Consider the following 16,448-nt stretch of genomic DNA (forward strand, 5'->3'; position numbering starts at 1 on the left):
AAGAAAAATAAGCAATCAATTCAAACCAGACGAAGCACGTGAAAAAGGAAGGATACCCATATAAATACGGCCAGAGCACCTGACGAATAGCAATGGCTACCTGGTAAAGCTTAACTTCTAAGCTGACGACTCGAACCAAACTACTGTAGCTGTATCGTCATTCATTCGACCTAAATTGTGTCTCATATTACAATGGACCAACTTTGTTTCGATTTGGAGGCGCGGCCTAAAACTTTTCTCTCCCCTTGAACTTTGAGTCCCAAATTTCAGGTGCGGCTTAGATTTGGGAAATTTTTTTTTCCTTGATTTCGAGTCTCATTTTTCAGGTGCGGCTTAGATTCGAGTAAATACAGTAGTGAGACTTCTCAGTCATCAAGACGCTCATTGCTGAAAAGACAGGTGCCTGCTATAGAGTGTGCACAAAGTAACTTGGGCTGTGCTGCACAGACAGAGTCCTAGGGGAGGTGACAAGTGTACTGGAGAGGGCCCACTGTCAACAACAACTGCATGGTCACGGAGGTATAGTCCAACAGCTGAATCCTACGAACAAACACATACCACACATAACTTTTATGCTACAACTACCGAGATTACAAACAATTCTATTAACAAATTATCTCAGTGCAACCAATAATTCAATAAATATAGAAATCAAAGTCAATAGTTTCTCACTAGAAAACCAAAACTGAAATAGCCATATAACCAAAGGACCAACAGAAACAGAACATCAAATCATACACTGCAAAAAGGAAACAAAAAAGTGCTAAAAATACAGTATAGTGGACAATATTGCTTACTATGATACTGACTATGTAAAATAAAGAATGTGTCACATGGAAATAATGTGTTAGTCCGCTGATAACCTGTTTGCCAATATAACCTAAAAGTAAAACTTTCTTCTTCTTCTCCTCCTCCTCCCTCCGTGTCTTTCCAAAGTAGTGAAGCCTTACGAAGTACTTGTTGCCATGCTTTCCATCTCCTCCTCTATTCTCTTTATTGAGCAATTGGAATACCAAGTGGTTCCCGCAACTCTCTAAAGTATAATTTTTAATGATATTTTGCTTCGTTGTTTGCCTCTTCTGCCAAAAATTAAAAGGTTTTACATATCATCACATGTCCATGATCATGAAAACCTTTCCCAGTATCTATGGTGCACAAAGACTGTACTGCCATGCTATGTAGTAACAAAATAGCAATGAAGATGCTCAAGATGAGCAGACTGGCAGGTGGCAATGAACTGAGGTGGCTGCCCCTTCCGAACAGTGGGACAGAATCACCCAGAACATGCGCCCCATCATTTTGCATGAGCTCTTCCATTATTCATGCAATGCCCTTACACGTGCAGCAGTCTTGAACTGATTACACAAAGCATAAACAACAATAGAAAATCCAGTTTAATTTTGAAAAATTACCTTGATGCTCATGAATTCTTCTATGTTCATAGAGAGAGAAACGATTTTAATTTTGGAAGTCAGTAAACATCTTATCGCTAATGGCATGGTAGGTAAATTACCCTAAGCATAATCTACGAAAATTACACTTAGTGAGTTGCAGACTTTTACATTTGCCTACCTGGCACTGTTGTAGCTGCAGTTGATTCTGGCCAAGCATCAGCAGAAGCTGCATTCCAATCAGTCTGTGGAGGATTGTCCCAGCCAGAATCGCCCCATGATGATGAAAAGTCTGTAGGATCCCTAATTTTTCCAGTCATGCCTTTCATTTCCAATACCTTCAAAATTAAAAATAATTAATAAGTTAAGGAGTAAAGGTAAGAACTTACCAACTAGTTGATGAGTTGCTTTTACTCCTTAAATTGTTTATATTTCACTAGAACTTTCTATTACCACATTTAAAACATGTTACGAATAGTCTTATGTAAATATGTTTCATTTGTGTCGCATATTATCAAATATAGACACTGAGAAAAATCTTAGCATCAAAGAAATTTTCCCGTGAATTGTTAGGCACTGTCTGACTATCTTTCTTAATATTTTTATTTTGGAGTGGTGCAGCATTAGTGACTAATGATCTAAAAACCCTACTACTGAAAAAAAATTTTATTTCTATCGTTGAAAATGTACTGGGCATTTTACAATTCCTATTACAGGGTTCTGTGTGTTGTAAATGAAACTTTGTAGATAAGATTTTGATGAGGAAGCCACGTCCAGAAATGTATCATTTGGGTGAAGGGTGTAAAATTAAGCTTGAAGATCAGATCACTTTCAAATCTTCCACTTCAAGGTATGCACACGAACTGAGTAGAGAGTGCTATAAACAAGCCATTCTCATGACTACTGTCAAGCTGCACTAATCAGATTTTTTGGGTGAGCATTTTTCATTCGGCTGCATGCCTTTATTTCATTCAGTTCAGGAACTGGCCCATCATAATGCATCTATCTAAAAGCAAATGCTTGGCAAGATAGACTTTGCCAATGGACAGAGGTGCTAAACCTCTCAGCCTGGACAAAGGGCCATTCAACAGCCAATGGCAGTCAACCGTGTATCATGCATTGCCGCTCACACAGATGAAGGACAGGACAACAGCACACTGCCTCAGATCAACACCTGCTTACAACCAGCTCTGCACTGCTAACAGCTGGTTTAAGACTGGTAAGATATGACGGATAAGCCAGCTTTAATGTTGATCAAGCCTGGTGCCCAGCAAACACAAAATCAATCAATTTTTCCCTACACCCCTATTAAAATTTCCTGCTCGTGACATTTTAGCATCAAATGTGGGCTCAATATTCCGTGAGTGAGCACATTTTTGGTGCTCTACATGCAGCTTGGTATGAAACAAGAGTTACCACATTTTTGGCAACCAGTGTGGTGCTTGATATTATGTGAACTACCACAGTAAGATATTGTGAAGAGAGAGTTATTTCAATGAAGCAGAGAAAAATTAATTAAGAAAATAAGATTCAGGAGGGTGAGGATGTGCTAGTTGTTCTAAAAAGTCTCAGGGACAGGAAAGATTACAGAATGCAGGCTTTTACAGCCAGTACTTGCATTCTATGTGATTTATGTTTTACGTCCATCAGGCACTGTGCCTTGTGCCATGGCACTAGTGCCCATAAAACAAAAAACACGGACAACGTAGAGAAAGTTATTTATTCCACTCACGGGGCAGAAAACTAAATCACCACCAGGCACAATGATGTAGACTGGGCAGAAAAGAGGCCAGAACGTCAATCACTGGATTCCTGTTTAAATCACAAGGAGATTCAAGTTCCAGGAGCAGCAAGAAACAGCCTAAGTTAGATGTATCACCTATTGATGCTGACTATATCGCCCTGGCTTCAGGTTGTCAACAGACACTCTGGTTACAAAGGTAAGAAAGTTAAAGCTCTGAATTCTGAGAAAATGGGCCAAGCAAACTTTTTTGAGACAGCAAAGGTGCAGTTGATATATCCAAAACAACTTGATACAATGGACAAACCAAAAATATCAGTACCAGACATCATTTTAGTACAGAAAAATAGACTCAGCTGAACTTATAGTAGAACTAATTCCAACACAACACATCTTCCTGATATGTTGACAAAGTTACTGTCAGGAATCTGACAGCAAATGATTAAATAATTTAAGATTCTACAGGCACCGATTCTGGTGTGGTGTCGTAAATGAATATCTATGCTTGCACTGTCTCTCACATGCACAGGCACCTGCCACAAGTCACGCCTCATTAAGCCACATCTCACTGCAGTTAGCGTAAGTGCCAAAAAACTAGCAGAGACCCTCACCTCTGGATCGGACTATTTCTATTATGGTAGCCTTCCATTTAGAAATTTTATGAAAACTGAAAAGAAAATTGAGGATGTATTACATGACAATCAGTTTGGCTTTAGGAAAGGTAAAGGAATCAGTGAGGAATTCTGACATTGAGGTTGATAATGGAAGCAAGCCTAAAAAAAATCAAAACACATTATAGGATTTTTCAACCTGGAAAAAGCATTCAACAATGTAAAATGGTGCAAGATTTTCGAAATTCTGAGAAAAATAGAGGTACACTACAGGGAGAGACAGGTAATGTACAACATGTACAAGAGACAAGAAGGAATAATAAGAATGGATGACCAAGAACAAACAGCTCGTAGTAAAAAAAGAGTGCAAGACCGGAATGTCGTCTTTTGCCCCTTCTGTTCGATCTGTACATTGAAGAAGCAATGATGGAAATGAAAGAAAGGTTCAGGAGTGGAACTGAAATTCAAGGTGAAAGGATATGAATGATATGATTTGCCGATGATATTGCTGAGTGGAAGTGAAGAAGAATTACGTGATCTGCTGGATGGAATGAACAGCCTAATGAGTACATAATAGGGACTGGTAGTAAATCAAACAAAGACAAATATAATAAGAAATAGCAGAAATTAGAATAGCGAGAAACTTGACATCAGGATTCATGGTCACGAAGTAGATGGATGAATTTAAGGAATTCTGCTACCTAGGCAGCAATGAAGGTCAGAGCAGGGAGGACATCAAAAGCAGACTAGCACTGGGAAAAAGGGCATTCCTGCCCAAGAGAAGTCTACTAGTATCAAACACAGGCCTTAATTTGAGGGAGAAATTTCTGATAATGTACGTTTGGAGCATAGCATTGTATGGTAGTGAAACATGGACTATGGGAAAACCAAAACAGAAGAAAATCGTAGCATTAGAGATGTGGTGCTAGAGACAACTGTCGAAAATTAGGTGGAGTGATAAGGCACGGAATGAGCAGGTTCTGCACAGAATGTAGTGGAAAACACTGACAATGAGAAGGGGCAGGATGAAAGGACATCTATTAAAGACATCAGCGAATGACTTCCATGGTACCAGAGGGAGCTGTACAGGGCAAAAACTATAGAGGAGGACAGACATTGGAATACATCTAGCAAATAATTGAGGATGTAGATTGCAAGTGCTACTCTGAGATGAAGAGGTAGGCACAAGAAAGAAATTCATGGTGCATCAAACCAGTCAGAAGATTGAATTTAAAAAAAAAAAAAATAGTTGTTCCCAGAATTTCAGCACAGGATAGAAACAGTGGCTTATAGAAAATTTTTACAGTCGGTACCTTACTTTGCTTGGACAAGTACTGAGCTATAAAATGATTATAGAGTTCAGTTTTCATTTCACATGCCCTTGGTCTGAACCCTTGTCTACGTAATATAAATACATTGTGAGCTCATAACTATTTTGCTGGAAGGTCGTAACACAGCTTATGATAGATATAAATATGCTTACAGTTTTCAGCATGTTTAAGAACCCTAGGGAACACCATACCGGGCTATTCAAACAGAAGGAACAGAGTTCAAATGCACATTGCTTCCAAATTGCAAAAGATAAAAACACAATTCCAGCATTCCTGAAAGAGAGAAGTTCAAATTTTTATGCATTCAATATGAGCACCAATTGTTACATGACAAATACGAAAATGGTGGGTCATTTACTGCCACACATGAAACGGCTGGTCTCTCGATACTGAATCCACAACTTCAACAGTAAGAAATTCTCTAAGCACTTGTGATGTTACCTCAATGACACGATTCCAGGACACCAGATTGGAGGAGAAGCTACAATGCGACAACTGCTAGGTCGATGATGCTGTCAGCAGAGTAAATCAACATATCGTGGTAACAAAGTCTGTAAATAATGTTGTATACTGGCATTGTTATTTCGCTTACTTTTCTGTAAAAGTAACTGTGTGATCATTTGCTGCCATTATCACAAAATAGAAGCAAGTTCATAATTTTTAATTTCTTCATTTTGAGAAACTATGACTTCCCTTATTATGCGGATATGCTGGGGCTCATTAAGATTTCACGTAGCGGCACCTATTGATTCGTGGAATTTTGTGAAGTGCTTGTTGGTGTTAGTGAACCATAATGAAGCACTTTCATTATAGTGCTAAGTTCAAGAGCAGAGTTATTTCTTGTGCAGATCAAAGTTATAATCGTGCTGTAGGTCTGCAGTACGGGATTGAGATCAGAGCAACGTCAGGCAATGGCTACTGCAGAGAGACAAATTATTTGAATGTTCAAGTAGCAGGAAGCATTTAGTGTGCCAAAGTGTGGCCGATATCATGCACTAGAAGTGATTTTAAATGAATTTGTTAAGGAACAGTGTCAGAAATTCCTGCCTGTGAATGCGAAATCTTAAAAATTAAGGTACACGAAATTGCTAGAGAGCAAAAAATCAAATATTTTACAGCTAGTCGCAGCTGGATTGATCTGTTTATCAAGCGCTGGGGTTTTTTCACTTCAGAGGCGAACTTCAGTTGTACAGATGCTGCCTAAAAATTATGAAGAAAAACTATTGGAATTTCAGCACTTCACAATCAGGCGGAGCACAGAAAAGCAATACCTTCTTGGTCAGATAGGAAATGCTGACCAAACTCCCGTATATTTTGACATTTCATCAAATTATAAGGTTAACACCAAAGGAAAGAAAGACATAAGTGTTCTTACATCAGAGGGTGAAAAACAGCGGATGTCCGTCATGCTTGCTTGCACAGCAGATGGACATAAATTACCCCCATTCATAGTTTTCAAGCAAAAGACTTTAGCGAAATCTGAAGTGTTTCCAAAAACCGTAATTGCACGAGCAAACGAAACTGGGTGGTTTTCGGAGGACATGGTGCTGGTAAGGATTAGGCGTGTGCGAAATCATCGTCCTGGCGCAATGCTTGGTTTACGCAGTCTATTGGTAGTAGATGCGTACGCTGGCCATACAACACCTGCAGTAAAACGAAAATTAGAGGAAAGCAAAACGCACTTGGCAGTAATTCCAGGCGGGATGACATCAATTCTGCAACCACTTGACATCTGTTTGAATAAACCATTTAAGGACAAGCTTAAACGCATGCACACAGACTGGCTTTCGAAAAGTGACAGACAACCGACACCAACAGGACATGTGAAAGGCGCAAGTTTGTCGCAAGTGTGCCAATGGATTTATGATGCATGGAAGTGTGCTCCAAACCAGACTGTGCAACAAGCATTTAAAAAAATGTTCGATATCCAAAGCACTAGATGGTACGGAGGACCATACTCTGTATGAAGAAATGAACAACAAAGAATCGAGTGATAGTGATTCAGAGTCATGACTGATATTTTAAACATTTCGTCTAAGACGTATTACAAACCTAATAAAATTTTGTTTTAAATTTGAACGTTTAATTTCTAAGTTATTTTCATTCTTATTTTACAAGTGTTTCTACTCTGCATTGCACAGGATAGAAAAGCGCAGAGAGCTGCATCAAAACAGTCTACGGACTGAAGGCAATAACACCACACTCTGCAGTTGAAGTCATCACTAAAAATCTACTACAAAAATCTGACTGGCCAACTCCACATTCTGAATTTTTTCCTACCTGTGACAAGAGATGGTTGCTAATAGGAACTTTTATGAATCATGACTCACATGCAGTATTCTCTTCACCATAAGAATAATACGAATGTAAACATTATGCCCTGTATTTTTTCACATTTTCTGCTATCTCGTTTAAATCCTCTTTGTCTAATAAACTACGAAACTAGAGGGAGACAACAGCAAATGCAGAAGAGTATACATATCATGTCATGTTCATATTCGTATTATTCTTATGCTGAGTAGCGATACAGTCAGAAACGAAGCACGGCAATTGACTTTATTTTTAAATCTAAGATGACTCTAATTTCTGTGCAGAATGTAATTTACTAAAGAAGCGTCTGCAAAGATTTTCAAACAGAGAAAAATTTTCGCTAAACTCTCGTTCAGATCATCATCTATCATACGCACTCTATTATTTGGTTTTTGTTGATCATTATCAAAGAAAGCAGCAGTGTAACAACAAATAGCACTCTCTAGCCATTGTTTCACTAATGAGACAATCCCTCTCCTTTTTTATTGTAAGCGGTGGCGGTAGCGCACACAAAAGCAAGCCATGCTGCGAGCGGCGACAGGTTGTAAACACTCATTATCAGAATGCGACAAACAATGCATGACACAGCACAATAATGCATTTTCAGCCTAGAGTGACGTAAACATGTATAACAAAGAGAACGGCACTTATCAGATCAAATTAAAATAAGCAACTGATTCAAACCAGATGAAGTACGTGAAAAAGGAAGGGTACCTGTATAAATACGGATGAAGTGCCTGACGTATAGCAATGGCTACCTGGTAAAGCTTAACTGCTAAGCTTACGACTCAAACCAAACTACTGTTCGACCTAAATTGTGTCTCATGTTACAATGGACCAACTTTGTTTTGATTTGGAGGTCGGTAAACCCACTTTTCTGTTCCCAGAATTGACGTTTTACTGCTGTTAACGACCTTTTTTATCGGTCCCGTCAAATTTCCTATGCCCACAATGTTAATTTGCACCTGGTTTTGCGTCAACATATTTATAATTTTCCTGTGATTTACACTTTACGAAAAAATGTTTGTGGAGAAAAAATGACACTGGCATGAAGTTGGCCATCCAGTAGTATATTATGTGGTTAAGTTCCTTGACACCAGGGCACTCTACTCAGCAGATTTGAACCAGTAAACGTGTAAAAGTTGGAACAATTCGTGCCGTTATCTTCCACCACTGCCAAGCTTTACTTGGCGTGGTGGTCGATGGGAGTAACTAGGTTCATTCGAATGAAGATATCATGACAAATTACAACCATTTCCAAACTGTCTCTACTGCAAAAACGTAGTTCCATGATTGTTGTGATCATCATGACACCTTTGTCAAACCATATTTAGCATGTTTCGGCATATGGGCACTTGAAGCGCTTTCACTTTGCATTGCTCAAATGTTTTTAGTTTAAACACAGCACTGGTTATGCATTTTATTCATGCTGAGCAAAACGTGTTTTGAGAATTTATTCTCGTTGTCAAGTGCAGTATTTAGGCATGTATTTTTTGTGATGTACACAAACAAACAATGTGAGTGATAGTTTGCACGCGCGCGGGTGTGTGTGGTTTTCTACATAACTGATGAGGCACAGTACCTGATAACCTTAAAAATATGACTACAGTGCATGAGACACAGAATAACACATATTCAAACACCATACAAAATACTTATTTACATATTTGCACTTGAAAAAGAGGAAAAATTTTTGAAACGCGTCGTGAAACACGAATGGAGGAAATAGTAAAGCTTGTGTTGGGTCGTTTACAAGTGAAATCATACTGCATGTGATTTGCTAAGTGTTTACTGGTTTCTGCATAAGTAAGACACCTCAGTAACATATTTATTATGAGTGGCTCCATGAATACAGAAACAAAATGGATGGGATACCATTTCTGCCTTACATATATCCATGTAAGTTGTAAACAATGTCCACAGCTTTCTTATATCACATGAAATACCAGGAAATGTGTATTCAAATTGTTTCATAGTTCAGCAACAATGGTGATAGTGTTAATGGTGATAGTTATCAACGTTGTTATTTTGTTGTGCCATGACCTACTATGTTTATCGTATGTAAGAGGTTTTAGCAAAGTTTATGTGAATAAACTTATATGTGTAATAACAGTCACTTGTTTTAATAATATGACAATTTTAGCCTCCTTCATTCTAGGATCTAAACTTAGATATGACAGCAACCTAAAATGTTCAACACGTTCAATAATGAGGCATACGTGATAAATTAATGATATCTCCAGAGCCAAACTTTTCATTTTCTGATACAACCTCCCTTAGTTATAAGGTTCCATTATGGCACATCACCTGTCCAAGAAAAATCCAATAAACTGTAAACAACTGTAGCCCTAACACTTCACTCCAGCAGAAGAGGGAAGGTGTACGTAGAGTCTAAAGGGAATTTTCTGAATGGGAAGACTTTCCTTGCAACATGTTAAGAGTTGTTACTTGCCTGGGAAACTGCTCCCACAGCTCAGCGCAAGCCCCTCTCACTAGACTAACCATGGTAACAACGCCAATAGATGAACACTTAGTGATCATCACCTGTGGTTCTTGACCAAACATGGGAGCATAGTGTCAATTCCAAAACAGAAGCTCTCTCTGCTACTGGTAACAGGCTTCCTCTTATGCTCTCCCTATCTACCACTTAATTCAGCCACGATGACCCTTCAGACAGTGGTGTCTTCTCTGGGTGCACTCCATGTATTCCAAACCATGAAATAAATCAACCAATTTGTTTACCAGATTTCTCTGCTCTTCCTTAGAAATTACCTATTCCGAATGTGCACTTATAAGTCCTGACCCCTTTTCTCTTGCACAGTTTCACTGTTTTACATTAACAAACAAGTGAAAACCATCACACATGAAAATAAGAAATTCACAAGAGTGTGCAACAGCAATATTCCAGAATGAATCCGTTCACTCTTTGATCATAGATTCTTCTTTGGAGAGCTGAACCAACCAACAAGCTCACACCTGTGCACGTACACACACTTCTTATACACAAAGTCCAATGTGCAGACAATTAATGCCATAATGATAACCAGTGACACATGGTGGTTAGAACTAATCATGAATCATGTGTGCATTACATCTGCAACATTTGTCAATATGATCATGTCAGTGCTTCAAACATCCAGCTAGGGTGGTTGCTGCTGGACATGTTACGTGACTTTCACATGCTGTGTCTACTTGACTGGTTCCTCAGCATGCAAGCAGCTCAGTACCCTACATCAGAGCTTAAACACATTTCATGCCATCATAATCAAAATGCAAGGTCTCGCTTATCCTGCATCCTAGCTGTACCGATTCATAAAACAAAAACCACTGGTAAATTCATTCGCTGTCGCTGCTGTCCATTTCTGGAACAAGCTGCCCTGCACTCTGCACACAATTTATTGCCCTGCTGCTTTTAAGTAGTAGTTTCAGCACTTTCTACTGTCATCTGCTTTACATTTCCCCAAAAACTACTGTATATGGCCAACTTTCCCTCTATCAAATAGTAAAGACTATCTTCCTAGTTTTTCCCAGTAATGCTTCTTTCTCTTTTCCTTTCTCTACAAGACCCATCAACCCTTTTTTCCTCTATGCTCATTTATGCTAGCATTCATAGTAAAAAATCCCACTCATTTACCATAATTTCTATAATTTCTACTTACTGTTGTACTTATGTATGAAAATACACTGTCCGTTTGCATTTTTTATCTGTGTTATCATAAGTTACATTTTATAAACATAGTATAACATGTTTATATAATAGAGGGAAACATTCCACGTGGGAAAAATATATCTAAAAACAAAGGTGATGTGACTTACCAAAAGAAAGTGCTGGCAGGTCGATAGACACACAAACGAACACAAACATACACACAAAAATAACATGTTTACTATTATATGTGCAATGTAAAATATGTACAATGCATGGTTAGAGGTCAGAGATGGTCTGATGGCTCTAAACTTGCAAAGTTTCATACACGTACTATGACAATTAATTATTGTTTGTTACTCATCACACACATCATATTTTTAGCTGTGTCACTATTTTACTGGTTATGAAACAAAGAACACTACTGCTGAGTCTTATTTTGATATTGGCTTACCAACAATTTGAGCATGAAGATGACAGTTTAAACAGTCAAAATCAGTAGTGAATCAAATCAAGGTTTTCTTATGCAGCTAATGACTGACTTTTTTTATCTCTGTTATAACACAAAAGGCCTGCAAATAACTCCAACAGTTCTCATATGTTACAAGAGAAATCACAGTATTTCTTAAATCACATCAAAAGTAGTAGCTTCTGGAAATAAAGAGAATGTCCCATGCAACACAGAAAGTCTTTCATACATAATTAATGATACTGAAACAAGTGTTTCCAGAGTGATATTACTGTAAGCAAAGGCACACGTATTTTATTGTGAGGGGTAGAATACAATGAACAATCTCTTTTAGTAATAATCACAGTGAAGGAAAGCATCAGCCATGGGGTATAACAAAGTACTGTTTCAATTTCTGTCATTCCATATTACAATGGAAAAGGTAGGGCTGGCTCTCTCTCTCTCTCTCTCTCTCTCTCTCTCTCTCTCTCTCTCTCTCACACACACACACACACACACACACACACACACACACACAGACAGAGAGAGAGAGAGAGAGAGAGAGAGAGATTAAAGGATAATAAACAGTATTTTTAGATATGAACCAATGGTCAGAAATGAGTACTGCACCATTATCTTGAATGAGCAACAATTTAAGGAAGATTGTTTGTGACTTCAACCCTTTGAGAAACCAAGACTATTCAAGCCACAAAGTGCTGGACAATGAATCTGACAAATGTTTAATTGCACAGCAGATTTTGAGGAGACTGTGTTGGATTGTGTAGGAGATCATTTTTTAATAACTTGCCCATGAAATTTACATTTTGAATAATACAATGTGGATAGTACTGGTGGAGCAGCAATTACACTGCTACAATGAACAGCTAGTGCCAGCAATGGGGTGAAATTATTCTGAATAAGGAGTTAAGTTCTGTCAATGGACTATATGTTATAATGCATACATTGAGAGTGCCAGTCATAATTCTGAATTGGTGCTATGAGCTTAAATTGTTTCTTTAAAGTTTAAGTTGTTTATGTAGAAAAAATCTAAATATTCATTTCTGATAATTACTACTTTTTGTATAATTTTGGACATAAAGATCTGGCACACTGTGTATTAACATTTCTCCAAATATAGAAATATTACTATGTTACATTCATGAATTAAGTGAATGATGTGGAAATTCAGAGTGGTCTCTTAACAGTAGTCCTAAGCAATTTAAGGAAGTCATGGTAAATCTAAATCTGGAAGACAGAACGGGAATTTGAAATACCGTGTCTTACCACTGGGCTACCTCACTTTGACACCTTTATAAAACAAAAAGTTAAATACTATACCTTGCTTCTCTTTTCTTCGTATACAGAATAGAGCTGTTCACATTCATGGACTAATGAAGACAACTGCTGCTTTAAGTCACCTAGTTGGCTGTTATTGTTCTCAATATCTTCCAGTTTAACCTCTATCTGTAATTAAGAATGAGAGAAAAAAATTACATTTTTTGTCGTACACAAACAGTCGCAATTACAGCCAACATTTTACTAAAGTAGGGCATTGAAAAACTTATTCTACAAGGGACAAAATTAAAGTCAAATCCCAGTATTTGTCCACTATACAGCACCAGAGGAACCACTGAAAAATCTAATTGATATGTAACAATTATCATGTTCCTGACAAGTGCTTAATGTGTCTTCCCAGCAATAGATACACTGTTCCTGTGAAACACAACTACCTCTTTATTTGCATGAAGTGTTGAGTGCTACTGACAAGGGATTTCAGATCGATTCCATATTTCTGGATTTCCGGAAGGCTTTTGACACTGTATCACCCAAGCAGCTTGTAGTGAAATTGCGTACTTATGGAATATTGTTTCAGTTGTGTGACTGGATTTGTGATTTCCTGTCAGAGGGGTCATAGTTCGTAGTAATTGATGGAAAGTCATAGAGTAAAACAGAAGTGATTTCTGGGGTCTCCCAAGGTAGTGTTATAGGCCCTTTGCTGTTTCTTATCTATATAAATGGTTTGGGAGACAATCTGAGCAGCCATCTTAGGTTGTTTGCAGATGACGCTGTCGTTTATCGACTAATAAAGTCATCAGAAGATCAAAACAAATTGCAAAACGATTTAGAAAACATATAAAGGTACGAAAATTGGCAGTTGACCCTAAATAATGAAAAGTGTGAGGTCATCCACATGAGTGCTAAAAGGAATTTGTTAAACTTCAGTTACACAATAAATCTGTCTAATCTAAAGGCCATAAATTCAACTAAATACCTAGGAATTACAATTACAAACAACTTAAATTGGAAGGAACACAGAGAAAATGTTGTGGGGAAGGCTAATCAAAGACTGTGTTTTATTGGCAGGACACTTAGAAAATGTAACAGCTCTAAGGAGACTGCCTATACTACAGCAGTCCGTCTTCTTTTAGAATACTGCTGCTCAGTGTGGGATCCTTGGCAGAGAGGACTGATGGAGTACATCGAAAAAGTTCAAAGAAGGGCAGCATGTTTTGTATTATCGCGAAATATGGGAGAGAGTGTCACTGAAATGATACAGGATTTGCGCAGGACATCATTAAAAGAAAGGCGTTTTTCATTGTGACTGAATCTTCTCACGAAATTCCAATTACCAACTTTCTCCTCCAAATGCGAAAATATTTTGTTGACACCGACCTACATAGGGAGAAATGATCACCACGATAAAATAAGGGAAATCAGAGCTTGTACAGACAGATATAGGTGTTCGTTCTTTCCGCAGTGATAATGAATAGGGTGCTGTCAGGAGGTTTCTGTCATCTGTTTTGCATGTAACCTGTAAACGGATGGACGTCGTGCGTCTCCAAGTTGGGACAGAAATTGCAGTATACCGAGAGTTGCGGTACCTGCATGTCGTTTGTATAGCTACTGTGAATCAATGTCGTGGTTTAAATTAGCGTGAAGTGCCACTGAGTAAAAGCATGCACTGTAAAATGAGGAGTGACATCACAGCAGAACAGAAGAAATTATTAACATTAGGCTAAAGTCAGTTTCAAATGCCAGAACTCAAAATATTCCTAAGAAATTTTTCTGCATTATGTAACGATGTAATGCAAGAAGTTGTATATTGCGATATACTATATTGTGTAACTGAGTGAAAAAGTAATGCAAATATTCATTTGCAGAAAGCTGAAATTTGGTAAAGTTTTTCAAATTTCAGCACAAGCATAACTGCAGCAGTAACAATGACCATGGAACTGTATCGACAAGTTCCAAAGCAAATTTAATTACAGATGCAGCAGTTTAGAGCTTCAAGAAAACAACAAGTTTGAATCTGAACACACATATATAGTTACAGGGGAAAACTGCATGCTACAAATAAACCTGTGACTTCAAAAATGAAGAAATTGCCACTTCTGAATACATATTTATTGAATTTTGAGTGCTAATTTTTTTTTAATGGTATGATAATATTATTTAGACAATACTGTTATTCTGTGTGACAGAAGATAATTCAAATATTCCAAATGACTGTTGTTCAGTTAACAGAGCACTATATTTTGGAAAAGGTTTTGCTGGAAAAAACATATTACCTATAACAGATATGAAGTTTTACTAGTACAGATCAGAAACTTTTAAATTCGACTTTTTCATCATTTTGGTCCCTATGAGACTATAACTCCCACGAATGGGTTTAATTTGAAAGGCTAATTTAATAAATGAACCAGCATACACAAGTTTCAAAGATGCAGCTAGATATAAAAATATTGCAGAGTAGGATAGCATGGCATTCATCACTTGCCTCTTTCTGGAGATCCTGTAGCCTATCACGTAACTGCTTAAGTGTAATTTGTTTGTTGGTGAAAGCTATTTTTACTTGCTCCTGATTAGCAGAATCGGCAGCTGCATTTAACTTGTTGCGAGCTTCTAGCCTTGCCTTTTCTTGACTCAATGTAAGAAGCCTTTGATTCTGTTCCTTCAGTCGGGTCTTTAAGGCACTCATTTCAGCAAGCTGCAAATCACGAGTACTGCGCATCCCGTCAATTGTTGACTTTACGCCAGACACTCCAATCCTTGTCTCACTGATTTTCTGAGACAATTCTTTCACTTTTTCGTTCTGTAAAAGTGAGTGCAATTAAAATACATCCTGTTAACATTTATAATACAGTTTACACATCAAATATATTCAGCATACCAACTGTGATAACTCAATGCTGAGATTCTGATTCTTGGCTTTTAATTGCAAAACTTTTTCTTGTTCTTTCTGCCTGCGCTGTTGTAATTCTTGACACCGCTGTTTCTCCCACTCCAGCTGCCTTTGCCGCTCCATTTCCCTGAAATGAATTTTACAATATGAGCAACCCCTAATTTCTCTTGCTTTACTTAGTTTGTGGTTATAGACTTGTTTGTCCAACAACAAAACGCATTCAATCAGTTTAAAATAAATTTATGTATCAAATTCTAATATACCTTCTTGCAGCTTCACGTTGTTCTTGTGCTCTTCGCCTTTGCTCTTCTTTTTCCTGTTCTGCTTCTCTTTGCCTTTGTAACTGCTTTTCAAATTCAAGCTGCCTTCGCCGCTCCTGTTCTTGCCTATACACACACACACAAAATAGCCAAATTAGTTCTGGTATCATTTTAACATAGTCGTCAGGAACATGTACAAAACTGATGCCCATGAATCATGCAGAAACAATGACAACACAAGGCATTTAATGATATAATTATTGTAGGTCCTTTAACAAAATTATGCGATAGGTAAGTTACATAAAAACTGGAACGACTATCCAAAACACAAAGGATTCCATCCGATCACTCAGTACTAGGCTTTTGGGCTTTTCATTTTGTCCACTACTTTTATATCTTTACATGCTAATGTGGTTGCTTTTCCAATAATTTTAGTGGTTGAGGAGGCTGTTTGTCACAGTGTTAAAGGTTTTTGTTAACTATTGTTAGTTTCATCTTCCAAGCTAGGAGAAACATTATTTTCAATA

The 16,448-nt window shown here is 37.7% G+C and overlaps 1 protein-coding gene across 8 annotated transcripts in view; it reads right to left on the reverse strand.

Moving 5' to 3' along the window:
* Nucleotides 1-16,448, reverse strand: part of LOC126167729 (intersectin-1) — a 299,692-nt gene that overhangs the window by 208,993 nt on the left and 74,251 nt on the right. For all 8 annotated transcript variants that reach the window (XM_049920505.1, XM_049920504.1, XM_049920503.1 and 5 more), the window contains exons 10-14: nt 15,925-16,047; nt 15,650-15,788; nt 15,257-15,571; nt 12,817-12,942; nt 1,573-1,729 (exon numbers count right to left, since the gene is read on the reverse strand). In XM_049920505.1, coding sequence (XP_049776462.1) covers nt 1,573-1,729; nt 12,817-12,942; nt 15,257-15,571; nt 15,650-15,788; nt 15,925-16,047 — 860 coding nt within the window. The remainder of the gene's footprint in view (nt 1-1,572; nt 1,730-12,816; nt 12,943-15,256; nt 15,572-15,649; nt 15,789-15,924; nt 16,048-16,448) is intronic.

This window comes from Schistocerca cancellata, chromosome 1 (assembly GCF_023864275.1).
Source record: "Schistocerca cancellata isolate TAMUIC-IGC-003103 chromosome 1, iqSchCanc2.1, whole genome shotgun sequence".
In the NCBI taxonomy this organism is placed as follows: Eukaryota; Metazoa; Arthropoda; class Insecta; order Orthoptera; family Acrididae; genus Schistocerca; species Schistocerca cancellata.